The 25,871-nt window shown below is 44.9% G+C and overlaps 1 protein-coding gene across 1 annotated transcript in view; it reads right to left on the minus strand.

Moving 5' to 3' along the window:
- Nucleotides 1-1,943: 1,943 nt before the first annotated feature.
- Nucleotides 1,944-25,871, minus strand: part of GPR143 (G protein-coupled receptor 143) — a 41,677-nt gene continuing 17,749 nt past the window's right edge. Inside the window, exons 4-9 of the mRNA XM_001090139.5 lie at nt 25,476-25,568; nt 22,962-23,071; nt 20,490-20,598; nt 18,224-18,341; nt 16,306-16,549; nt 1,944-2,375 (exon numbers count right to left, since the gene is read on the minus strand). Coding sequence (XP_001090139.2) covers nt 2,281-2,375; nt 16,306-16,549; nt 18,224-18,341; nt 20,490-20,598; nt 22,962-23,071; nt 25,476-25,568 — 769 coding nt within the window. The 3' untranslated portion in view covers nt 1,944-2,280. The remainder of the gene's footprint in view (nt 2,376-16,305; nt 16,550-18,223; nt 18,342-20,489; nt 20,599-22,961; nt 23,072-25,475; nt 25,569-25,871) is intronic.

Genomic DNA, 25,871 nt, shown 5'->3' on the forward strand with positions numbered 1-25,871 from the left:
TTTATGAAGTTTGAGTGGACAAATGGTGAAATCATTGATGCTTTATGAATAGTTTATGGAAACAGTGCCCTAAATAAATCAGTTTACAAATGGTGGATAACTCATTTTAAGAATAGATGAGATGATGTTTAAGATGAAGCCCACCGTGGCAAACCATCCACATCAAGGTGTGATGAAAAAATTTATCTTGTTCATGCCCTAATAGAAGAGGACAAGCAATTAACAGTACAGACAATAACCAACACCATAGACATCTCAACTGGTTCATCTTACACAATTCTGACTGAAACATTAAAATTGAGCAAACTTTGCACTCTATGGGTGCCAAAACTGTTGCACCCAGGTCAGCTGCAGACAAAAGCTGAGCTTTTGATGGAAATTTTAACCAAATGGGATCAAGATCCTGTAGCATTTCTTTGAAGAATTGTAACAGGAGATGAAGCATGGATTTCCCATTACCATCCTGAAGACAAAGCACAATCAAAGCAATGACTACCAGGAGGCAAAAGTGGTTCAGTCAAAGCAAAGCAGACTGGCCAAGAGCAGAGGTCAGGGCAACAGTTTTTCAGGATGCTCAGGCATTTTACTTGTTGACTTTCTGGATGGCCAAAGAACAGTAACATCTGCTTGTTATGAGAATGTTTTGAGAAAATTAGCCAAAGCTTTAGCAGAAAAATGTCCTGGAAAGCTTTGCCAGGGAGTCCTCCACCAGAGCAATGCTTCCACTCATTCCTCTCATCAAACAAGGCCAATTCTGCAAGAGTTTCGATGAGAAATCACTAGACATCCACCTTACATTCCTGATTTGCCTCCTTCTGACTTATTTTTCTTTCCTAATCTTTAAAGGGCACCCATTTTTCTTCAGTTAATAGTGTAAAAAAGACTGCACTGACGTGGTTAAATTCCCAGGACCCTCAGTTCTTTAGGGATGGACTACATGGCTGGTGTCATCACTTACAAAGTATCTTGACCTTGATGGAGCCTATGTTGAGAAATAATGTTTCTGTTTTTCATTTTCATCTTTTCATTTTTCAGTGAAAAAAATTTTTTTTTTTTTGAGACGGAGTCTCGCTCTGTCGCCCAGGCTGGAGTGCAGTGGCCGGATCTCAGCTCACTGCAAGCTCCGCCTCCCAGGTTCACGCCATTCTCCTGCCTCAGCCTCCCAAGTAGCTGGGACTACAGGCGCCCGCCACCTCGCCCGGCTAGTTTTTTGTATTTTTTTAGTAGAGACGGGGTTTCACCGGGTTAGCCAGGATGGTCTCAATCTCCTGACCTCGTGATCCGCCCGTCTTGGCCTCCCAAAGTGCTGGGATTTCAGTGAAATTTTTGAAGTTTATTGAAAACTTTTGAAGTTCCTTCATATATCTTAATGACCATGATGGAAATATGGGCATTAGTCAGGTTCTAAGTATTCCTTAGACTATGTCATTACTCAACACAGCATGAGGCTAAATTTGTGAGCAAAGTCATGCTGTCTTCTCTGCCCCCTAGTGTGTGTTAGGAGGCCAGGCTGTGCTGCTGCTCCACGGGGCCCTGGTTCCCTATTCATTCTGCTGCATCTCTACCTTGCTGCTGTTTGGCATCATCAATAAGCTTAGTCAAGAGCATTTCCTCTAGAAATCACATCTTTACTGCAACTTTTCTATGTTTAGGTATGTTTAGATACACAAATACCACTGTGTTACAGTTGTCTACAGTATTTGGTACAGTCACATGATGTTCAGGTTTGTAGTGTAGGAGCCATAGGCTCTACCGTATAGCATAAGTGTGCTGTAGCCTGTACCATCTAGGTTTGTGTAAGTATGCTCTATGGTATTCACACAACAGTGATATCACCTAACGATATATTTCTCAGAACTCATCCTCATCATTAAGCAATGCATAACTGTACATACATTTTCTTTTGCTAGAAGTGTTAAGACAGAATCCAAGTCAGGCTGGGAGCCTAGTCATAACTATTTTATTTAACTACTTTCCCAAGGACTTGGACCTTACACTTACTTTACAGCCAGCCTCAGAAAACTTCCTAGTGGCAACTAAGAGGGTAGAGAAGCTGTAGAGTGGTCTGGAGGGGGCTCTTCCATTCCCACACGCATATGCATGAATCATTTCTCCTATCCTAAAGGCTCTTCGGGAAGAAGCTCTAACTGGTGATGAGAGCAAGGTTTGGGGGCTGCTACACTTTGGCAGTGCAGTGATGGGAAGGTGAGAACACAGTTCTAAAGAACAAGAATTACAGAGTCTGAGGAATATGGGATCTGGACCCCCAGCACATCCCCTTCATAGGTCTCCATGGGTTGGGAGAGCAGGGTCAGCCTCATTTTTGTTGCAGGATTCACTTGCAGTGTGAATTTCAATTGTACTGGCATCAGAACCTGGAGAGGAAAAGACAAAAGACTGTGACAGTGTCTGCATCCTAACAGGTTTGTCATCAGCTTCAGAAAATGCTCAGTATTCAGTGCATGGAGTTTTTCATGTACCAACTTTGGTCAAAGTCCTAGCATTCATCTCATCTGCAAAAAAAAAAAAAAAAGAAAAGGAGGTGTGGAAATCTACATCAACTTTCCATCTACATTTTACTAAATCATTACAATGGATGAAACAAGCCCTACAGAATCATCTAGGCTAGTTGATAGGTGACTGCGGCACAGATGCTGCAGGTGACACAACTGATGGTTTAGGAAGGTTTCGGAGCCCCAGGACACATGCTGTTTGATTTAGGAGCAGAGCACACTCTTGTGACCACTGGTACAGCTTCTACTGAGGACGGTAACTCACACAACAGGGACCCTATGGTTGCCTGGCTACCTACACTCAATTCCAGGAAGTGCCCAAAGGGAGGGAGACCACCACTCTGTAAAACTACGCCACCTCCCAATTGTCTTTTCATGGACGATGCCATATGGTTTTAGCAAGTAGCTCCTCCCTGTCAGCATCTAACTCTACTCATGGAAAACTCATCTCTCAATGCCCAACTAAATACACAGTAGTACATGCCTGGTAACTCTGTCAAATTGGGCTCATTTGTTCTGATTGTGACCCTAGATAAGATGATAAAGTGACGAATGATATTTTTGTAAATACCAGAATGTATTTGTCCAAATATGCTTAGCATTCCCTTCATGAGAAATTGCTGGAGACATTTTTCTCAGGCCTGGATTTCAGGGCAGTTTGCTTCCATGCACAATGTTTTCTTTTAAATCATGAAGAATCTTGTAACTGGTCACATTTTTCTCTTTACTCCCCATCTTGAAAGCCCAAAGCCAAACTACTAATCCATTTTAACTATGTGGGGCTAATTCTACCTGGCTTTCTTTGATTTCATTGTTATTTCCTTTTGTCCTGTTTTCTTTCTCTATTAATCAATTTTCCCCTTTCTCCTGTCCTCCTTCCAGAATGTGACAAGATTTACAAAAAGCAAACACACTACAGAGAGGGAGAAAAATGTAGGCAGCAATCAGCAGTATGAAAGTTAACACCACTCCCATTGAAAGAGTAATCCTGGATGTCAGTCATCATTCTGATAGTGATAGGAGGCAGCCAAATGCCTAGGCAGATCTGGTTTGGGGTTTCAACCCCACCTTCAAGCCAAAAACAGCCTGAAGGCTGAAAGACTGGACTGCTGGTCCCAGATGAAACCTGCAACCCAAAGTGAGAACTTCTGTTCCTGTCCTTTCTCAATTGATTCTTTCTGAATAATGCCTTTTAACCAATTGAACATTCCCTTTTCCAATACTACCTAAGGCCTGCCCCTCCCCAATTCCGAGCCCATAAAAGCCCTGGACTCAGCCACATTAGGGAAACCTTCCTGCCTTCTGGTAGGGGGACCACTCCTGCATCCCCTCTCTGCTGAAAGCAGTTTCATTACTCAAAACTCCCTGCCTTGCTCACTCTTCTATAGTCAGTGCATCCTCATTCTTCTTGGGCATGGGACAAGAACTTGAGAACTGGTGTGCAAGCCAGACTTGGCCCAGGCGAGCCGGGTGGGCAGGCCGTCTGCTGCGACAGGTAGCATGGCCGAGCGAGGCCTGGGCGGGGCATCACCAGCCAGAGGTCCCCAGCTTGCAAAGTGACCAAGAATAAAATCCTGCATCAATTCCAGCAACACATCTTCCTTCAGAATCTGTGAGACCCTTTGGAACCAATGTCAGAATTATTCTTTCAATCCCCAAATATCCTAGAGTACTTGCTCCAGCCGCAACACAGGTTATAGGCTTTAAGTGGGGAATACAAAGGTAGAAGACACAGCAGAGGGTGGCCTTCCTAACAACAGATGGGGCAAGTGACTGCACTCCAAAAAGCCTCCAAAGCCCTCCACCCATGGGCCTTCCTGACAATCGCAGCTTAGTCTGTGTCCCTCTCAGTTCCCTCACACCCTTAAGCACACTGCCTCTCTCCCTCTCACTCCAGGCTTGGTCCTGCCACAGGACATTTGCACCTCTCTTTTTCTGCCTGTAAAGCTCTTCTGATTTTCTCATGGCTCCTACACTTCATTAAGGTCTCAATTCTAATATTACGTCATGCTCAGGGAGACTCATGATACCCTCTCTAAAACCATGCCCCTACCTCCTCCCTGGTTTTTCTTCATGGCATGTCCCACTACCTGGCTGGAATACAATGTCATTATTTGTGTTTTCCATCCTGTCTCTGCCACTAGAGCAGAGAGTCTCAGTGGACAGGGAATGTGTCTTAGTCACCATAGTGTGCCTAATGCCCCAGACAACACCTGGCATGTAGAGGATGCCCAATAAACATGGGGAATGGGTCAGTACAGTCATGTAGGTGCCTTGACAGCAACGGGATGCAGCACTAGTACCTTGGAGCACTCATTAAGACATGAGTATAAAGAAGGGCAGGAACAAGCACAATTTTAAAAGATACATGCAGAGTTTGAGAGGACATATTAAGGAACAAAAAAAAAAAAAAAAAAAAAAAGAAACATTAGACTTATATAGAAAAGAGGAAGTGAGAACTTGAGACATCAGGAGAGATGTGCTTGGAAAGGATTAGGGAAGCCTGAGCTATAGCAAGAGATGACAATATTACCAAGAAGGCAAGTGTGGGCTGGGCGCGATGGCTCCAGCTGTAACCCTAGCACTTTGGGAGGCCGAATCAGGAGGATCACTTGAGTGTGAGACCAGTCTGAGTAACACAGACCCTATCTCTTTTTTTTTTTTTTTAAAAAGGCATGATTGCATGTGCCTGTGGTCCCAGCTACTTGGGAGGCTGAGGTGGAAGGATCTCTTAAGCCCAGGAGTTTGAAGTTGCAGTGAGCTGTGATCATGCCACTGCACTCCAGCCTGGGCAACAGAGTGAGATCCCACCTCAAAAAAAAGGCAATTGCAATATGTGTCCCCCCAACACATACACATGCACCTGCCCACACACATACAAGCACTATGGGCTGTGGGAGGACATGGCACTCAGATCTTCCTCTCAGGTCTGGATTAAGATGAGTCCTGGATAATCTTGGTCTGAGTAACTCAGATCAAGTGTGATGAGCTGCTTGAAGAGCAGGTAAAGGGATTCAAGGATGTGGGGAGGATGGATCTGGCTGTAGATCGCCCAGCCAGATCCTGAGGAGAGTCTGGGTAGCCGACAAGGATGGTGGAGAGGGTGGCTTTGTTAGTGTGGTGAACCTGCTTTTCCTGGAGCCCAGACACCAGCTGGGAAAACTTCTAAAGGAGCCTTCCAGTTCCGGAGCAACATTCTTGCTGGAAGGGGGCTGGTGGCACTTCAAAAAGACTTGATTCTAACAGGGTCACACACTGTTTATGAGGACATCTGGATTCATGGGAACTCATTTGTGATTTCTGTGGTTCTTTTCAAATAGACTCTGGGCTGGGGTGTCACATGGTGGCTTGTGATCAAGGCCTGGACTGAGGACACTCCCCCGTGACCTCACACTTTGGGACATGTTCTGGGTCCTGTGGCTTTGAAGAATTTCTAGTGCTTTCATCCTCTCCCTAGGGCTCCACAGAAGAGAATATTTACGCATGACAACTTTCTTGAAGCAAATTCTGCTGGGAGGGAGCTGCCCCAGTTCAGCCTGCCTGTGCTCAGTTCAATGAGTGCTTTCCAGCAGCCTTGAATTTCCAAGGGTTTTCTCTGCTGGTCTTAAAGGTCTCTGTGAGCAGGGAACATGCTGGCTGAGCAAGTCTCTGAGAAGATAATTCAACTAGGCTGTTGGAAGATGTTGACTAATTCCCAATTGTTGCAAAATCTGTGAAGATCTAACATCCCTGCAGGAAATGCACATCCCAGTGACCTCATGGTACCCGAGGGCCAGCCCCCTTCCTCATGGCCCCTTTAATGAGCCTTGCAAGTCCAGGCAGGTTGTTTGTATTCTCTCGGCCCCATGCAGTTCTGAGATTTGGACATACAGCCATGCACCACATAATAACCTTTTGGTCAACAACATTCCACATATATGACAGTGGTCCCATAAGATTATAATACTGCATTTGTACTGTACCTTGTCTATATTTAGCCATGTTTATATATACAAGTATTACTGTGCTACAATTGCCTACAGTATTCAGTGCAGTAACATGCTTTACAGGTTTGTAGCTTAGGAGCAAGAGGCTATACCATCTAGCCCAGGTATGTAGTTGGGTATACCCTCTAGGTTTGTTTAAGTGAACTCTGCGGTGTTCACACAGCAATGAAATTGCCTAACATGCATTTCTCAGAATGTATCTTCATCGTTAAGGGATGCATGACTGTATATTGGATGTACCTTGTGCCCTCAACTGCCTTTCTCAGATCCCCTGAAAACTTTGAAGTCCTAGAACTGAAACCCCAACCAGCGGGCACTGAGCATGAACCACAGAAAACATGACACCTGGCCCAACTCCACTTCAAGGTGTTAAATTTGATCTGGCCAGCTCAACAAAGTCCAAGGCCCTAGGGTATGTTCTCTTCCACACCTTCATAGCAACTACAGTTGATGGAGATACCAGGTGTTACTTTTAGGGAGAGGGGAAGTAACAGCAGACCACTGACGGGAAAGCTGATCTCCTAGAGCCCAAGCTGAGACTTCACGTGAGCTGGGTGGGTTTTGCAGAGGAGTGGAATAATGTCCATTTCTTGGGCAGTGTCTCAGGGTGCTACTTGGAGAATAGGCTGCTGAAAAAATTCTGTGTATGCATGGTGCTAGATAAGGGGCCTTACCATTGGGAGGGGGCTGGTCTAACAGCTTACTATAAATTTTGCAAATTATGGAGGGGAAGAGAAGTCCATGCTAACATGATGGCTTTTCAGAGGCAGTGAAAAGAAGCAGCCTTGAAAGGCAGCCCACTGAGTGCCCCAAAGGCTCCTGTTTGAAGTATGACTCCTCCTGTTCCAGAAAAGGGTCTGTCCCTCACAGGTACTTCTGCCTTTCCTACCTTCCTCCACGTGCCCACATTTATCTCTACAGCTTACTTGTGGAAACAAGCTCCAACTGGTCCAAAGCACCCCACTCTCTCCCACTCACTTGTTGCTGTCAGTATTTGAATGAATCAACAGGGCTCCGTTGAAACTATGAGAAGGTAACAGGCACGCGAAGGGGAAGGGCTGGGGCTTTGGGTGTTTGCTGTCTTGAAAGAAGTGCTTTGAAAGAACACTTATTTATATTTCAAAAGCTTTTTTATTTTTTAAATTCCATATCCCAACAGACTTCTGTTTCAGTGGGTTATTAAAATCCAGGTATACACACAGAAAAGGCTAAATAACATCCAAAGGACAACAGGGAGACAGAAATTGTGAGAAAAACAAGGGACTGTGAGAGAGATAAAAGATTATGAGGGAGGATGATTGTGGGAAATAATGAGAATTCTGGGGAAAATGAGGAATTACAGGAGACAAAGTGAATTTGGGAAAGTGAATTCGGGAAGAGATGGGAGCTATGGGGGAGAATGGAGAACTGTGGAAGAGAATGGGGAACTGTTAGCAATAAGAGGAATTTTGACAATCACAAGGAATTAGGAGACACAAGGAATTGTGTGAGACTTAACGTATTGTGGGAGACGCAAGGAGTTATGGAAAATCATAAACAGGAAATAGTGGGGGAATTGAGCGAGAACTGTGGAAAAGAAGGAATTGTGGGAGAGATAGAGAATTGTGGGACAGAACAGAAAGGAGTGGGGAAATTGGAATTCTGGGGAGAATAATTTCCTTTGTGAGACACAAAGGAAATTTGGGTAAAGAGAATTTGTAGGAGAGACAAAATGTGATAGAGAAAGGAGAATCTTAGGCTGGGCGCTGTGGCTCATGCCTGTAATCCCAGCACTTTGGGAGGCCAAGGTGGGCAGATCACTTGAGGTCAGGAGTTCAAGACTAGCCTAGCCAAAATGGTGAAACCGCATCTCTACGAAAAATACAAAAAAAGTAGCTGGAACTACTAGGGAGCCTGAGGCAGGAGAATTGCTTGAGCCTGAGAGGCAGAGGTTGCAGTGAGCTGAAATCATGCTACTGCACTCCAGCCTGGGCAACAGAGCAAGAGTCTGTCTCAAAAACAAAAAAAAAACAAAAAAAACAAAAAAAAAAAAAAAGGAAGGAGAATCTTAGAAGAGAAACCATGGAGATGTACAAGAATGATGGAGAAATATGGAGGATAATGGGAAAGTGTGGAAGGGAACAGAATTTGGAGGGAGAGGAAAGAATTATGGGAAAGGACAGAATCATGGGGGAAAAAATGGTGGAAAACCGAGACTTACAAGAGAAAAAGGATTATGGGAAAGACAGGGTATTTTGGAAGAGAAAAGAAAAATGTAGAAAAAATAAGAATTTTAGTGAGAATGAGGCACTGTGAGACAGAAAGGGAATTTGGAGAGAGCCAGGGAAGTGTGAGGAATAAAAAAATCATGGGAGAAAATGGAATAGTAGGAGAGAATAGAAATTTGTGAGAGAGAGCAGAGAACAGAGAATTGTGGGAGGGAATAGGTAATTGTGGGCAATATAAGGAATTGTGGACGAAAGGAATTGTGGAAGGCAAGATATTGCAGAAAAGAGAACTGCGCCAGGCACAAAGGATTAATGGGAAAGACTAGAAAGTTATGGGAAGGTGATGAAATTGTGAGGAAAGGTCAGGAATTGTGAAGGAGAATGTTGAATTTGGGGAGAGAAATTATGGCAGAAAATGAAAAATTATAAAAGAACTGCATGTGAGACAATAGACAGCAGAATTATAGAAAAGGAGATTTGTGAAAGATAAGAATAAAAAATTGTAGGAGAAATAGAGAATCTGTGGCAAAGACAAAGATTGTTGGATAAATGGGGACTGAATGAGAGAAACAGGGAACTGTGGGAGAGACCAGAGAACCATGAGAAAGACAGGGATTGTGAGATGAACAGGGAATTATGGGAGGAAACAGAGGATTGTAGGAATGACCAAGATTGTGGGAGAAATAAGGAATTATGGGAGAGCAGGGAATTGTGTGAAGGACAGGAATTGTGGAGAACAGAGAGTTGTGGGAGAAACAAAGAAGTATGGGAAAACAAGGCATTGTGAGAAAGACAGACTTGTAGGAAACATACAGGACTATGGGTGGGAATACAGAATTGTGGGAAAGAGCTGCAATTGTGGGAAAAGCAGGAAATGGCGGGAGAGAATACTGAATCTTGGGAGAAAAGGAATTATGGTGCAGAATTAGTTGTAGGAGAAATGGAATTACAGGGCAGAGAGAATGTGGTATAGAGAGAATACAATTATAAAAGAAAGATTTCTGAAATAGAAGAATGGAGAATTGGTCAGGCACGGTGACTCACATCTATAATCCCAGCACTTTGGGAGACCAAAGTGGGCAGATCACTTGAGGTCAGGAGTTTGAAACTAGCCTGGCCAACATGGCGAAACCCCACCTCTACTAAAAATACAAAATTAGCCAGGCATGGTGGCGTGCTCCTGTAGTCCCAGCTACTCTGGAGGCTGAGGCACAAGAATCACTTGAGCCCAAGAGGTGGAGGTTGCAGTAAGCTGAGGTCGTGCCACTGTACTCACCCTGGGCAACAGAGTGAATGAGACATCATCTCAAAAAAAAAAAAAAAAAAAAAAAGAATGGCAAATTCTGAGAGAAAGAAGAGACATGTAGGAAAGAATAAATTGTTAGAGAAATATGGTACAGTGGGAGAAACAGGAAATTGCTGGAGAAAGACAAGGATTGTGGGAGACACAAGGTATTGTGGGAAACACAAGGCATTATGGAAAATTGTGAAGCTGTATTGTGGGAGAAAAAAGCAATCATGGGAAAGATGGGGGTTGTGGGAGACTCAAGGTACCATGGGAGAAACACAGAATTGTGGGAAAGACAAGGCTTGTAGGAGATTCCAGGTATTATGGGAGATTCACGGCATTATGAAAAATTGTAAAAAGGGATTGTGGGAGAAACGAGGAATTGTGGGAAAGATTAGGATTGTGGGGGACTCAAGGTATTGTGAGAAAGAGAACTGTGGGGAAAAAAAAAGATTATTGGGAAGAATGGAGAATTATGGGAAAGAGGAGGAATTGAGGGACAGGCCGGAATTGTGGTAGAGAATGGATACTGGTGGGAGAGAACAAATTAGAGTGGAGAATGGAGAACTGCAGGAGAGACAGATTGTGGTAGAAAATAGATTATAGAAGAGGCCTGATGTGGTGGCTCACGCCTGTAATTCCAAAACTTTGGGAGGCCGAGGTGGGCAGATCACAAAGTCAGGAGTTCCAGACCAGCCTGGCTAACATGGTGAAACCCTATCTCTACTAAAAATACAAAAATTAGCTGGGCGTGATGGTAGGTGCCTGTAATCCCAGCTACTCAGGAGGCTGAGGCAGGAGAATCATTTGAACCCAGGAGGCGGAGGTTGTGGTAAGCTGAGATCACGCCATTGCACTCCAGTCTGGGCAACAAGAGCAAAACTCCGTCTCAGAAAAAAAAAAAAAAAGAACGAAAAAGAAAATAGGTTATAGAAGAAAACAGATTTTCAAGAAAAAATAGAATGGAGAATTGTGGGAGAAAACAATTGTTAGGGGAATGTTGTTGTGAGAGAAATAGGGAATTATGAGAGAAAAAAGAATTGTGAGACAGACAGGTGACTGTGGGAAAGAATGCCAAATTATGGGAGAGCCATGGAACTCTGGGAGAAATACAGAATTGGGGAAAATACAGGGAGATACACGGAATTGTGGGAGAGACAGGGAATTATGAGAGAAACAGAATTGTGGGAGAGTAGGGAGGATTGAGGGTCGAACCAAGAATGGCGGGGTGGGTGTGGTATGGAATTGGGGAGATAAAAGGCATTGTGGGAGAGACAGCTATGCTCCTTTCTGGCCATGTTCCTGGGCTCTGAATGGGCCTCGCCCCACCTGTGTGGGAACATAGCACCTGTGTTCTATCCTAACCACGACCCCTCCACTCCCAACAAGCCCTAAGCCTCAGCCTCACCGGCCTGGGCTTCTCCCCAGGATGATCCCTAAATCTTGCAAGTTTGTGTACTAGCACACTCGTCTTCCAGGAAAGATCTATACTCTTGCTCCCACCAGAAATGCCCTGCCCTTAGTAGCCACATCCCTCCTGCCAGACTCTGCCCCTTCCCTCTCACCAGGCCCCACCCCAAAACACAGTCCCAGCCAGGCCCTATAAGCTCCACCCAGGCCCCACCCCTCCTGCTAGGCCATGCCCCCCTGGCTCGCTCCCTGGAGGGAAACCAGGAGGTACCAAGGGGCTGGGTCTCCTGAGAGCCAGCGCAGGTCCAGGAGCTGGGTGCCTGCACATCTAGGGAGTCAAAAGCTGTTCAGGTGCACAATCCTCCCCTAATAATGACTCTCTTCAGGATTCTCCCAGATCCAGACACCTCGACTTGATGAGCAGAGAGTGTTCAGCAACAAGGCACAATGGTGACGGGGTGTGGAACCCAGCTCCATCCAGCAGCTCTCCGCCTTCCTAAGCGGAGACACAGATCCCCTCAATGGAAACTGCTGCCACAATCACAAAACACGATGCATTACGTGTTTTCTCCCATGCCCAGGCACTGGGCTGGTCCTACAAGCAAACTGCAGTGTCTCTCCACTTAAAAACCTTAACTGGCCTTTCACTGGCCACCGGATAAAGCCCAAATGCCTTAGCAGAATCTTTATAAACCCTTCACCACTTCTCCAGCTTCCCGCAAGACCTCCGTACCACGCTGAGCCACAGTCGTCCCCAAACAAGACGTAGACTTCCTGTGCTAACTCAACACCGCGTCTTCCTCATCTGAATTTTCTGTCTCCTCTTTGCCCATGCTGTTCTATCATGTAAGACCCGGCCCGCACATCACCTGCTCCAGGAACTCACCAGTGTTCCAAAACCAACGTAGTCCTGCATTGCCTATGTTCCTTTAACTCTTCACAGGTTTTTAAAAATAAAAAATAGTATTGTGCTTACTTACTTGTGAGTTTCACAAATTACACTTCTCAGGAACACTCACCTATCCCGGCTAAAATGGTGTTGAATATTTGCTTAAGACGAAATTCAGTTAACTTGTGTGAAGTACTTAGTAAGTTCCAGACACCATATCAGATACTTAATAAAGCTCAATGCCAGCCTACTGGTCTTGTAGTGAAACCAAAAGCAGTAGGGTCTGAAGGGTATGATGAACAAGTTGAACTTTATCTCCATGGTCTACATAGGGAGAAGCCCATGGCTAACTTTTTTCTGTATCGGCCATAGTAATGATCAGGTGTAGCCAATAGGAAAGCGGCTCTGGTAAGGGGTTTTCCTTGACTTTATGCACAGAAGTAGTATTTGATGCACACTTAACTTACCCAAATTCACCTCTACTTAGTGAGGGGCTGGGGAGGTATGGCAGGGTGAGTAGGTGAGGATTTACATAGTCCCAGGGATCCTGCTGCCTGCAAGCTGGTAAAGCTCTGGTAGGAAAATCTGAATGACACCTGCGTTTCCCCCGCCACTGGCAGAAGGGAAGCACATTCTGGGGTGACAGGTAAGTGGCCCCAGAGACATACCCACCAGGAAAGATTTAGAAGGGATCCTAAAACTGTCCCCAAACAATACAATGGTGATGAGAGCCAAAAGTCAGATGTGGAAATATTAAAAAATGTGAGGTGTCCTAGGCAGCAAATTAATTTTAATTTCTGAATAAAAGCCTTTTTAATTCTTTTTAGATTAATGTATGCAAATTCCTGCATAGGGTTACCATACAAAATGGTAATGACTGCATGTTATGGGCAATTTTAAGATATTCGAAGGGTGACTAGATGCAAACTTATGACCCTAACCACCACCTCAGTACCACCACCACTTTATACTTTTTTTTTTAAGAGATGGGGTCTCACTATGTTGCCCAGTCTGGACTCCAACTCCTGGCCTCAAATGATCCTCCTTCCTCAGCCTCCTGAGTAGCTGGGAATACAGGTTCATACTACCAGGCCAGGCCACTTTATACTTTTGCAGACGTTTGTTGTTAATTTTGAAAACTCAGTCTGTGGTTCAAGCTCTGTCCTCAAAAAGCCTGACAGATGTTACCTAACAATATGTCACTTGGAGTTCTGAATTGGCAGCTGCCATTTTTACAGGAATTCTTCCCACAATTAAAAAATACTGATTGTATTTCTCGTTTTTCTCAAAAGGCTTTCCTTTTGTTCTTTCCTTTTCCTCCAATGTTTTCTCCAATTGCTATTTTCATTGATTGTTCTATTATTAGAATAGAATGATTTTTTAAAATATTTTAATTTTCTCCAATAGACTGTGAGATCCTTGAGGGCCAGGTTGGCACATCTCCAGTATCTCCACCCCACTCAGCTCCTAGCACACAGCCTGGTAGAGTTTGGGGCAGTCATAAGTCGTTATTAACAGAATTAGAATGGGCCAGGTGCAGTGGCTGAGGCCTATAATCATAGCACTTTGGGAGGCCAAGGTGGGAGGATCATTTACAGGAGTTTAAGACCAACCTGGGCAACATAGGGAGACCCCAACTCTTCAAAATAAATTTTTAAAAAACACACACATAAAGCCAAAGAAAATTAGCAGGATATGGTGGCACCTGCCTGTGGTCCTAACTACTCAGGAGGCTGAGGTGGAAAGATTGCTTGAGCCCAGGAGATCAAGGCTGCAGTGAGCCATGTTCGTTCCACTGCACTTCAGCCTGGACAACAGAGTGAGACCCTGTCTCATAAATAAGTAAGTAAATAAATAAATCAAAGAATAGGTGTATCCATACAATGAAATATTATCAATCCATAAAAAGAATGAAGTTCTGACACCTGCTACAACATGGGTGAATCTAGAAAACAGTATCCGAAGTAAAAGAAACCAGACACAACAGGACAAATATTACACAACGCCCTTTCTATGTAAGATCCAGAACAGCAAAACCATAGAGACAGAAAGGAGATTCATGGTTGCCAGGGGCTGGGGAGAAGAGATGGGAAATGGCTCCTTGGGGACACAGGGTTTCTTTCTGCAATGATGAACATGTTCTGACTTAGATAGCGGTGACGTGTGCACAACCACTGAAATGTGCCATTTAAAGGGGTGAACTTTGTGGTATGTGAATTATATCTCAAAGTTTTTAAAAAGCCAAGGGGCCGGGTGCAGTAGCTCAAGCCTATTATCCCAGCACTTTGGGAGGCTGATGCAGGAGGACCACTTGAGACTAGTCTGGGCAACATAATGGGACCTCATGTCTCCAAAAACTAAAAAATAAAATAAACTAGGCATGGTGGTGTGCACCTGTAGTCCCAGCTACTCAGGAGGCTCGGGTGGGAGGATTGCTTAAGCCCAGGAGGTGGAGGCTGCAGTAAGCCGTGTTCCTTCCACTGTGCTCTAGCCTGGGTAACAGAGGGAGACCCTGTCTCAAAAAACAAAAACAAAAGCAGGGAGCCCTCACAGACAGCAGCCTCCAGGAATGGCTGCCCTGCTTATTTTTCTATTGGATCTTTATTTGCTTTTGCTAAAACCTCTGTGTGAAAACATCCAACCTTTGAGCGGCAGATCTAGGCAACAGCTTGCTGGAGGGAGCGGAGGTAAGGAAATGCTGATGGATTTTGTTTGGTGGTGGTGATTGGGGTGGGGTGCAGGGGACTTTTACTGTTATTTCTAGTGTTTTATTTGACTGTCAAATATCTGCTCGGCCACTTTGAAACACCAGGATGGGAATACAAAGCCAAACAATTCAAGATAACATTTTTGGCTTCATTCCCCAGATGGTATCAGTAACTCTACAGACTAACAGCAGATCCAGCTGGTGGGTTCCTCATGCTTCATGAACTATTTGTACCAGATGGAAAGTCTGTAAATACAGCCTCTCTGTGTGCCTTTTAGCTTCAGCCAGAACCATCTCTTTCTCTTCGTGACTCCCAATTTCAACCAGACAATATTGTATCATGGAATCAATTCATCAGTTAGTTCATCAGCATATTTTTTGGCCTTCAAAGTAAACCAAGTTTGTCACCTGAAAGTGAACCTTCCTTCAGTGTATTTGTTTGGTTTTGTTTTTGTTTTGTTTTTTTTAGACGAGGTTTCACTCTTGTTGCCCCAGCTTGAGTGCAATGGCACGATCTCAGCTCACTGCAACCTCCTCCTCCCAGGTTCAAGTGATTCTCCTGCCTCAGCCTCCCAAGTAGCTGTGATTACAGCGTGTGCCACCACACCGGCTAATTTTGTATTTTTAGTGGAGATGGGGTTTCACCATGTTGGTCAGGCTGGTCTCGAATTTCTGACCTGAGGTGATCCGCCCACCTTGGCCTCTCAAAGTGCTGGGATTACAGGTATGAGCCACCACACCAGGCTATTTTTGTATTTTTAGTAGAGATGGGGTTTCACCATGTTGGTCAAGCTTGTCTCTAACTCCTGACCTCAAGTGATCCACCCGCCTTGGCCTCCCTTCAATGTATTTGAATAGTAGGAATGGAAAAGAAAATGGAACTCCTTAAGCCATTTCCAGACATCTTTCTACATATTATTTTTCTTACTCCAAATTTCAACATTATTTTGGTACACCGCATGACGGGATTGTGTGGTATTTGTCTTTGGTTTTGTATTTGTGTGCATTTAGCTCAGACAACATCTGGAAAAAAATCACATTTTTAGATCCAAGCCTAATTATTCTGAGACACTGGTTGTGAACTGGGGGCCAGTGTGGTCCCCCAAGAGACATGTCAATGTCTGGAAAGAGTTTTGGTTGTCACAATTGGGCGAGTGCAACTGGCAGCTAGTGAGTCCACATGAGGGGTGCTGCTAAACACCGCACCATGCACAGGGCAGCGCCTGGGACAAAGAATCCTCTAAGGCTTTCCAAGGGGAGCCCTGGGACCCCAAAGTCTACCTGCTGTGGCAAACAGGGCATTACCTTCAGACAGCATGCTCAGGGCTTCATCAGAAGTCTGCCCACCCACTCGAGACACCTTCTTGGAAGCAGGGTTTTCCTGGGGCACCCGGGAGTCCAGCGGGGATGGGTGAGCCCCATCAGCAGCCGAGGTGGTCAGTGATTCCCACTGGATCTCCTTCCTGGGAGACTGAAAACCCAGGCTACATCCTGTCCAGCCATAGAAGGCCAAAGACAAGAGAAATCCCTGGGCTGGATTCAGGATTCCCTGGAGAGAGGACAGAAAGACACATGGCAGTCAGCGCAGTGTGGCAGGAGTCAGAGCCCTGGGCTGTCACAGAGTGACACACTCCCCTCAGGATGCCCACAGGGCTGGGCTCGCTTGGAAGTGACCATGGGTTGGCTGGTGGCTGGTTGACTGGTTGGTGGGTTGGTTTGGGGCAAGATGAAGATTGGCCACAGTAGGTGCTGTACCTTCGAGGGTGCCTGAAAGTAGAGGGGGGTGGGGAAAGGAGAGGGCGGGGAGGAGCTGGAGTAGAGAAGGGAAGAGAGGGGACAGAGGATGAGAGAGAGGAGGGAAGGCAGGAGAAGGAGAAAGTGGGAGGGGAGGGTGGGGGAGGAGAAGAGGGCAGCAGTGGGAGAAGGGGAGAGGGAGTGCTGTAGCACAGGGACTGAACAGCCAGCTCCTCCTGCAGCCTGGGGGCCTCTGTTCTCCCCAGTTTGCCACCCTGTGCTGCCAACGGAGCACTTGATGTAATAAAGGTTCCTGAGGCTCAGACGGAGTCTGGGAAACATCCCTCCACTCGTGTGTGCTGAGGACACATAAAGTTCACCAGAGGAACCCAGCCAAGCTCCAAACCACATGCAGTGATGGAAGGGCCAGTGCTGGTTCCATTTGAAAGTCTTTGTGAATGAGCCTTTCCCCATTTCAAAAACAATATAAATATGGATTCTGTGTAGCACAATATGCACCTCCCTGCCAACAACACGTGTGCATTTCTTCTTATAAAGGTGAGAGAATGACAGCACTGGGGCAGCCTGCCCATGGGACTTCTACCCCATCATTCTCTTCATGTATGTCCATCCAATACGTGTATTTTTTTCTATTTCTTTTTTTTTCATTGTTTCCTCATTGAAAAAAGATAAACATGTTTTTCTTTAGTTGTAATTGGTATAATTGTATATATTTGATTTCCCAGTTAATACCAGAGATTTCATAATCATCATTTTTAACATCTGAGTAATATTCCATCAAGATGAAAGACCATAATTTACTTAACCATTTTTCTTTCTTTCTTTCTTTCTTTCTTTCTTTCTTTCTTTCTTTCTTTCTTTCTTTCTTTCTTTCTGTCTGTCTGTCTGTCTTTTTTTTGAAATCTGGGTTGCCTATAATGCTTTACAATTATGAAGGATAATGCTACCAGGAATATATCCATCTGTGTGGCTTTTTCATGGTCTGAAACATTCCTTCAAGATCCGTGCTCTGATATTGAGAGACTGCCAGGAGCTTTGATACACTGCGCCAAACTGATTGACCAGAGTTGAAGCATTTAATAAGGATCCCAACAACAAACAAAGCAGCCAGCTAGCACACTAAGGCCAGGAGCCTATTTAACTCATTCTGTATTTGAATACAATATATTGTACTTCTGACTGCTTCTTTTTCTTCTGATTTTTTTTTTCAAACAGAAAATGTTAAATCTAGATAATTAAAAAAAGAGATGGGGTCTCCCTACATTGCCCAGGGTGGTGGCATACACCTGTAGTCCCAGTTACTCAGGAGGCTGAGACGGAGGATTGTTTGAGCCCAGGAGTTTGAGGCTGCAGTGAGCTATGGTCGTGCCACTGCTTTCCAGTCTGGGTGACAGAGTGAGACCTTGTCTCTAAAACAAATACATTAATTAAAAATTAACTAATTAAAATACAATACAGATTGACCTACCATAATAAACCATGTGGTCTTGGCTGCAGTTCTGACAGGTTTCAAAGAACCTCCATTGATATCTGTTTGCATCTCAAGATAGAATAAAAGGCTTTCATTGATGATATTCGACAACCAACTATTAGAAAGAAAATGGCAACAAGTAAAGAGAACATGCAATGAAACTCGTTTTTAAATGCTGGGGAGTCAGAGAAGAATTTCTACCAAGACCTAAAAGTACTAACTCTCGGTACAGACATGGCCACTTCTGCAGTAAGAAACTAAGAGGGCCAGGTGCAATGGCCCCCTCCTGTAATCCCAGCACGTTGGGAGGCTGAAGCAGGAGGACTGCTTGAGTCCAGGAGTCCGACACCAGCCCGGGCAACATAGTGAAACTCGTCCCTACAAAAAATAAAAAATAAAATTAAACAGGTGTGGTGGTGTACACCTGTAGTCCCAGCTACTTGGGAGGCTGGGGTGGGAGGATCACTTGAGCCCCGGGAAGATCACTTGAGCTCAGGAAATCAAGCCTGCGGTGAGTTATGAATGTGCCACTGCACTCCAGCCTGGGGGACAAAGTGAGACCCTGTCTCAAAAAGAAAAAGAAAGAAATGAAACTAAGAGGAACCGGCACACTAAGAATTTAATTTAAAAAATAAATTCGTTTTCTCAGTCTAAAGCACAGATCAGCAAATCCTTCCAAGGGTAACACTCAACACCACATCATGGTGTAAGGTTCTAGCACTGTATCAAATAACCCAGAATTCATTCTTTGAAGAACAACATACAGTTTTGATGGAGATCAAAACAATTTTTTCTTGACTTATTTTAGCATTTTTCAATGTTATTTTAGGTGGCTCAGTGAAATATGAAATGTTGAACTGAGTGTATTTTTAGTAGGAGATGATTTATATATCTCCAAGAAAGGTGTCCAAACAAAGCTCATATCAGATGAATTATTATTACTATTATTTTTTAGAGACAAGGTCTTGCTCTGTCACACAGGCTGGAGAGCAGTGGCATGATCATAGCTCACTGTAACCTCGAACTCCTAGGCTCAAGTGATCCTCTTGCCTCAGCCTCCCAAGTAGCTGGGACTATAGGCATGTGCCACCATTCCTGGCTAATTGTTGTTATTGTTGAGTGGGAGGTCTCACTAAATTGCCCACAATGGTTTTGAACTCCTGACCTCAAGGAATACTCCTGCCTCCAACTATTAAAGCGTGAGCTACCACGACCAGCACAGGTGAATTTTTAACATCACAAGTACTTGCCCTGTCCTGCAAGGTACTGATTCACCACAGTGCAGCATGTTCTGATTCCAGTTTTGTTTGTTTGTTTGTTTGTTTCTGCATTGGTTACAGGTCTATTTTCAAAGTATCCACCTGAAAGGTTTGGACAGGATACCAGTGGTGGGGAAAAATGAGGAGAGACAAACTGCTCAGGCCGTTCTCCAACCTTCTTGACCAAAGACGTGTCCTTGCCCCTCTGTCAGGTACAGGAATTCTGGTGTCAGGAGTGAGGCAAATGGGTGAGTTTATAAAGCATGACCAGCTGAGTGTGGTGGCTCACGCCTGTAATCCCAACACTTTGGGAGGCCGAGGCAAGTGGATCACTTGAGGTCAGGAGTTTGAGACCAGCCTAGCCAACGTGGTGAAACCTCAACTCTACTAAAAATACAACAATTAGCTGGGTGTGGTGGCATACACCTGTAATCCCAGCTACTCGGGAGGCTGAGGCAGGAGAATCACTTGAACCTGAGAGGTGGAGGTTGCAGTGAGCTGAGATTGTGCCATTGCACTCCAGCCTGGGTGACAGAGTGAGACTACTTGGGAGGCTGAGGTGAGAAGATCACTTGAGCCCTAAAGATCAAGGTTGCAGTGAGCTGTGATTGCGCCACTGCACTCCAGCCTGGGTGACAGAGAAAGACCTTGTCTCAAAAAAAAAAAAAAAAAAAAAAAAAAAAGCATAAACAACCCCTTTGTTTTGGTTAACCCCAGCAATGCACATGGTTGGGACATTTCAAAACTAAATTTGGGTGTTTGTTTTCTAAGGGCTTTATAAATAATTTGAGTAGATTTCAATGTTTTTCCAGAAATTCATGAATTTTGGACTTGCTCCCCTGTCCTCTGTGCCTTTCCTTAAAGGGCACCTAGCACAGTCTCAAAGATTTCCTTCCCAAAGGCTCTTCCCTTTGGAACTTCCAGTCACACATGCAACATGGCAAGTTGTTTCCACAGCCCTTCCCACTGGCAATAAAAATATACATATATAGAAGAAAAGTTACCAAATAATTAAAACCAGCATTATCTTGAAAAATCGGATCTTGATCACAGCTCCCATCCTTCTCTCGTTCTCCGTGTAAATGCCTTGTCTTCCTTTAAGTAAAGAGGCCACTGTGAAGACAGAAGGAACTATGTGTGGTGTTCATTATTCATGTTTATGGAGTGACAGAGAAGGCAATGGAAGCAGGTGTGAGCCCACAAGCAAGGCCAGAGGGGGAGGAAGCAAAGCAAGTCACTGACATTCATTCCTCACAACTTCCAGGTTGGAGTCCTCATAGACCCTAACGAATATGCATATTTTTAAACTTCTGCTTTGAAATAATTTTAGATTTGCATAAAAGTTGCAAAGATGGCACAGAGAGTCCCTGTATACCCTTTACCCAGATTCCCCTCAATGTAAGCATCTTATGCAACCATGGGGATGTTCTTCACAACTATGAAATTAACACAGATACATTACTATGAACTAAACTCCCAATTTTGGCTGGGTGCAGTGGCTCACACCTGTAATCTCAGCACTTGGGAGGCCAAGGTGGGTGGATCATTTGAGGTCAGGAGTTTGAGACCAGCCTGGCCAACATGGTGAAACTCTATCTTTACTAAAAATACAAAAATTTGCCGGGCATGGTGGTATACGTCTGTAATCCCAGCTATTCGGGAGGCTGGTGCACGAGAATTCCTTGGACTCGGGAGGCAGAGATTGCAGTGAGCCAAGATCATGCCACTGCACTCCAGCCTGGGTGACAGAGCAAGACTCCGTCTCAACAAATAAATTCCCAATTTTATTTGAATGTTCCTAGTTCAGAAACTATATTTTTAAAGGCTCATTTTCTCTGTTATAAAAATAGAGGTGCAGTGGCTCACACCTGTAATCCTAGAATTTTGGGAGGCTGAGGCAGGTGGATCACCTGAGGTCAGGAGTTTGAGGCCAGCCTGGCCAACATGCTGAAACCCCATCTCTACTAAAAATACAAAAATTAGCTGGGTGTAGTGGCAGGTGCCTATAATCCCAGCTACTCGGAGGCTGAGACAGGCGAATTGCTTGAACCTGGGAGGCAGAGGTTTCAGTGAGCCGAGATCACACCACTTCATTCCAGCCTGGGCAAAAGAGCGAAACTCCATCTCAAAAAAATAAAAATAAAAATAGTGCACACTTGTTAAAATATTGAAAAAAGATTTGATTCCTTCTTATAGACAAGTTAGAAAATATTTAAAAGTTTAGAGAAGTATGAATGACCCATGGTCCCTCCACCCAGAGATAACCACTGTTAACATCTTAGTATATTTCTTTTCAGTCTTTTTTCTATAAGTCATTTCTATTTATCAGCTAAAATCACTATTTTTGATGAGATTTTGTTTAAAAATGCTATATTTAACACACTATATTTAAATGTAGATATGCACCGGGCGTGGTGGCTCATGCCTGTAATCCCAGCACTTTGGGAGGCCAAGGTGGGTGGATCACCCAAGGCCAGGAGTTCAAGACCAGCCTGGCCAACATGGCAAAACCCCATCTCTACTAAAAATACAAAAAAAATTAGCTGGGCGTGGTGGCACGTGCCCATAGTCCCAGCTACTCGGGAGGCTGAGGCATGAGAATCACTTGAACATGGGTGGCAGAGGTTGCAGTGAGCCGAGATCACACCACTGCACTCCAGCCTGTGGTGACAGAGCAAGACTCTGTCTCAATAAAAAGAAAAAAAAAAGTGTAGATATGAAGAGAATAGCCCAAAGAATCACAATAATTTTATATTACCAATGATAGAGTACTCTCAACAATGTTTTTAAAAAGTTCAACAATCAACAGGTGATCTTCAAAGGACCTCTCAGTTAAGGCAAATTTCCTTATTCCCATTCTGTCCTTGAGAGATCTCTGGCAGCCTGAGGAGGTGGGAGGCTCACTCCAGGACACACTTCCTTGAGGGGAAAGTAGGGGCTGGACTGCAGGTCTCCAGCCCCAGCCTAGAAGTCTTTCCCAGACATGTTGTCAACGACTTCATTCCTCTTATCCTTTTCTAACCATTGACCTTGACTCATTTCCTGTGCTCCACTTCCTGTTTCCTGCCCATCTGAGAAAAAATATCAGCCAAGTGCATTATGGGACTGGAGCTGCCTCAGTACATACTCAGCCCCTTCCCCCTCCCCTCTCTTCTTCTTTTCCTCTCGCACCTCCACAGTCGTCCAAGGGCACTCCTGCAGCCAACCCAGGAGAACCCCAATACAGAAGTGAAAAGTCAACTAGTCCTGGCACTGAGCTAACAAACGATGGCACAGAACTTGTGCGGGCAGAGGCCTGCACATTTTCATTTATTGAACCTGCTTACTTTCTGAAGCTGTGATCTGCTGATGTCTCCAGAGGATGACAAATGAGATCAACTGTCCTGGAGAATTCCAGGACATGTGTCACTGTCTGAGCCCGAGGCATGGGGCCGCTCACAGTGGCCGTGTACCCAGAGAGCTTCCCTAGTATTTACCTGCAGTCACTGTCTTTTGGAACAGGATGGGGTTGGCCATGAGAACCAGCAGCAGGGGCAGGTACATGGTGACATAGTGGGGGATGGCATGGTCCAGACCCCGCTCACACCTGAGAGAGGAAAACCAAAGTCATTCTTCTCAAAAGCAAAGCTTTGGCTAAAAGACATCTACTTATCTGGAAGTCAAGATAAGAGGATGAGAATGAAAAGGGAAATGCATAAATCTGCTTCTGACTGCCCAAAGGAAATGTGAGTCATTTCTCATGTCTGGAACAAGCCGTAAATTGCAGGAGAGTAAGGGAGATCAACCATGTTTCTGTCTCAGAAATGGTAGGACCCTTAAGGCATTCCACTGGAGGAAGCTTTTAAAGGTTCCTGCTGGGAAAAGATCGGAAAGAAAAACACCCTGGGATGGGGGATTCCCTGCATTGGGTCTCAAGGAAAAAACGCAATTCAAGTAGAGACAAAGGCACTCCATTAAATAGTTAGGTTTTGAGTACTTACTACCTGGTTTTGGGCAATAACATGAATAAAATCCAGTCCCTGGGCTTGAACAACTCAAAATATGCCAGCTCCATATTTCAGAGGAAATATGTTCTCATGGTTATGGATAACAATAGTTTCAGAGGTTCTTGTCAGAGAAAAGGACAAAGATTTCTACTGAGGCGTCATAGGAGTCATTGGTCACCACGGAATGTGCTGGAGGGCCTCACAAACATATGTTACCAAGGTAACAACTCGCAGCTGTGAAATGCTTAATGTGGGAGAGAAGCAAAATGGCACAGAGGAAGAGGAAACCGAAGGCAAAGAGGAGGAAGGTCTGCTCCAGCTCAGCCAAAGAGGGAGGCGGAAAAGGGACTAACCAAACAGCCTCGTGGCCACGAAAGGGGGAATGACAAAAAATAAATTAAACACCCTTAATATTGACAGAGTTGTCAAACCAGAGGGGAAAGTGGCAGAAAATGTGAAAAAAAAAAAAATCAGGTAAGAAAAATGCAATACCCGTCTCGTCTTGCCATAGGAAGAATTACTATACCACCTCTCAACACTGCCACCTTCTTTTAGCAGGCGGTTTTATCTTTAGCTAGAGGCGAAAATTCAATCTGGAAAGGCTTGAAAGGAGAAAGAGAAACAAGAGGAGAAAGAGAAGTGACTCTGATGCAAAGACAGAAATGAAATGACAAATAAGAGAGTGAGACTGTGAGCATGAAGAATGCCGAGTGCCCTGGGTCAGGCGTTGTGAAAATGAAGAGATGATTAAGGATATGATGCTTAAAACGAGCAGCTCCTAAAGACCCTGGGAGCACCTCAGGGTTCCCTGTGCACCCTGCAGCAATGGCACCCTAAAGCTCAGATGCAACTTTGCCAGGAGTCTCTGGGGTCCCACAGGCGAGGGAGAGCCACAGAAACTCCCTTTCCAACTAAGTGCATTCCGTTATAACAGCTGCTGACACTGCATCTGTTCTTTTAAAGTTCCTCAGAAAAGCAGACTGTGTGGATGGATCTACACAGAGCTCCCTGCTTGTATTCATGGTTGACAAGGCAACACCAATTTGGAGACATCCTCACTGAGTAGCTGCAAGAAGCCAGAAAAGAGGGAGATAAATTATCTATACCAATTTTTTTTTCTGTAGATTTTTTTCTGTAAAGGAACAGATAGTAAATATTTTCAGCTTCATGGGTCACACTGTGGTCTCTGAGGCAACTACTCAACTCTGATGTTGTCGTGCAAAAGCAGTCAGACAGTACATAAAGAAATGAGTGTGACTATATTCCAATAAAACTTTATTTACAAAAACGGAAGAAGGCCGGATTTGTCCTGGGGGCTACACCGTGTTGATCCCTGGTATAAAAATCACAGACAAAGACACTGTCCACTTCTGTTTTCCAGTTTTCCATTGGAAGTTAGAGTATATATCCTTGGAAAGACCTTGGCTTTGCAACTGAGGGTTGCATGGACAGGAATGTAAACTTGAGGAAATGCCTGAGACAGTTTCAGCGGCCACATCTCGCTCTGTGTGGAGGATGGAAGAGAAGTGAGAAAGGGTAGGAAGCAAAGCTAGAGAATAAGCCCTGCCCAGGCATCCTTTTGGCCTCTTCCACATTGTCCCACACTCATTCCTAGAATGTTAAGCTCACCTGCTCATCCAGAGGAAGCTTGAAGACCAAATACTTAAAAGTGGGCATGAGAAAACTGTACCAATACAGGGGCTGGGGATACACCTTACGTGGAGGGGAATATGTGGAAAGCTTTGCGTGCATGCTTGTGTGCATGGGCGCCTATGCACACAAACGAGAAAGGCAGAGCCAGGGAGAATGACTCCAGGGTCATTCTCCAAGCTATTGTAGTCAGCCTTCTGGGGCTGGGCCGTGAGCATGGCCTCATGTGGCCCTGAGACAACGGCCTAACCTCCAAGGCACCAACTCTGTTGGTCAGGGCTCATGTATTCCCTGCCAGAGAACACACAATGAGCCAAAGATGGGGCTGTCTGGGGCACTGGAGTCCCAACTTACCTGGACACGGAAGGGTAGTAGAGCATGGCGGCTCCCTCCACACAGAGCAGGGTAGCCAGGCCCCACGCCATGATGTGATACAGCAGGATGGTGCTAGGGGACAAGCACAACAGCAGCCACAGCTCAGTGGGGCACAGAGGCCTGCCTGGAACTGCCAGGCCAGCTCCTGCGCTCTGGAAAGGTCAGGAAAATGTACACAAAGGAAAGCCCCTCGGCAGAGAGTTTCCTCGTGCTGCTGAGGTTGGTTGGTTGTTTTCCATTGAGGTGAAATTCACATCACATAAAATTAACTATTTTAAAGTGAACAATTAAGTGGCATTTAGTACATTCACAGTGCTCTGCAGCCATCACCACTGTCTCCTTCCAAAATGTTTTCATCATTCCAAAAGGAGACTC

This window comes from Macaca mulatta, chromosome X (assembly GCF_049350105.2).
Source record: "Macaca mulatta isolate MMU2019108-1 chromosome X, T2T-MMU8v2.0, whole genome shotgun sequence".
Taxonomy (NCBI): Eukaryota; Metazoa; Chordata; class Mammalia; order Primates; family Cercopithecidae; genus Macaca; species Macaca mulatta.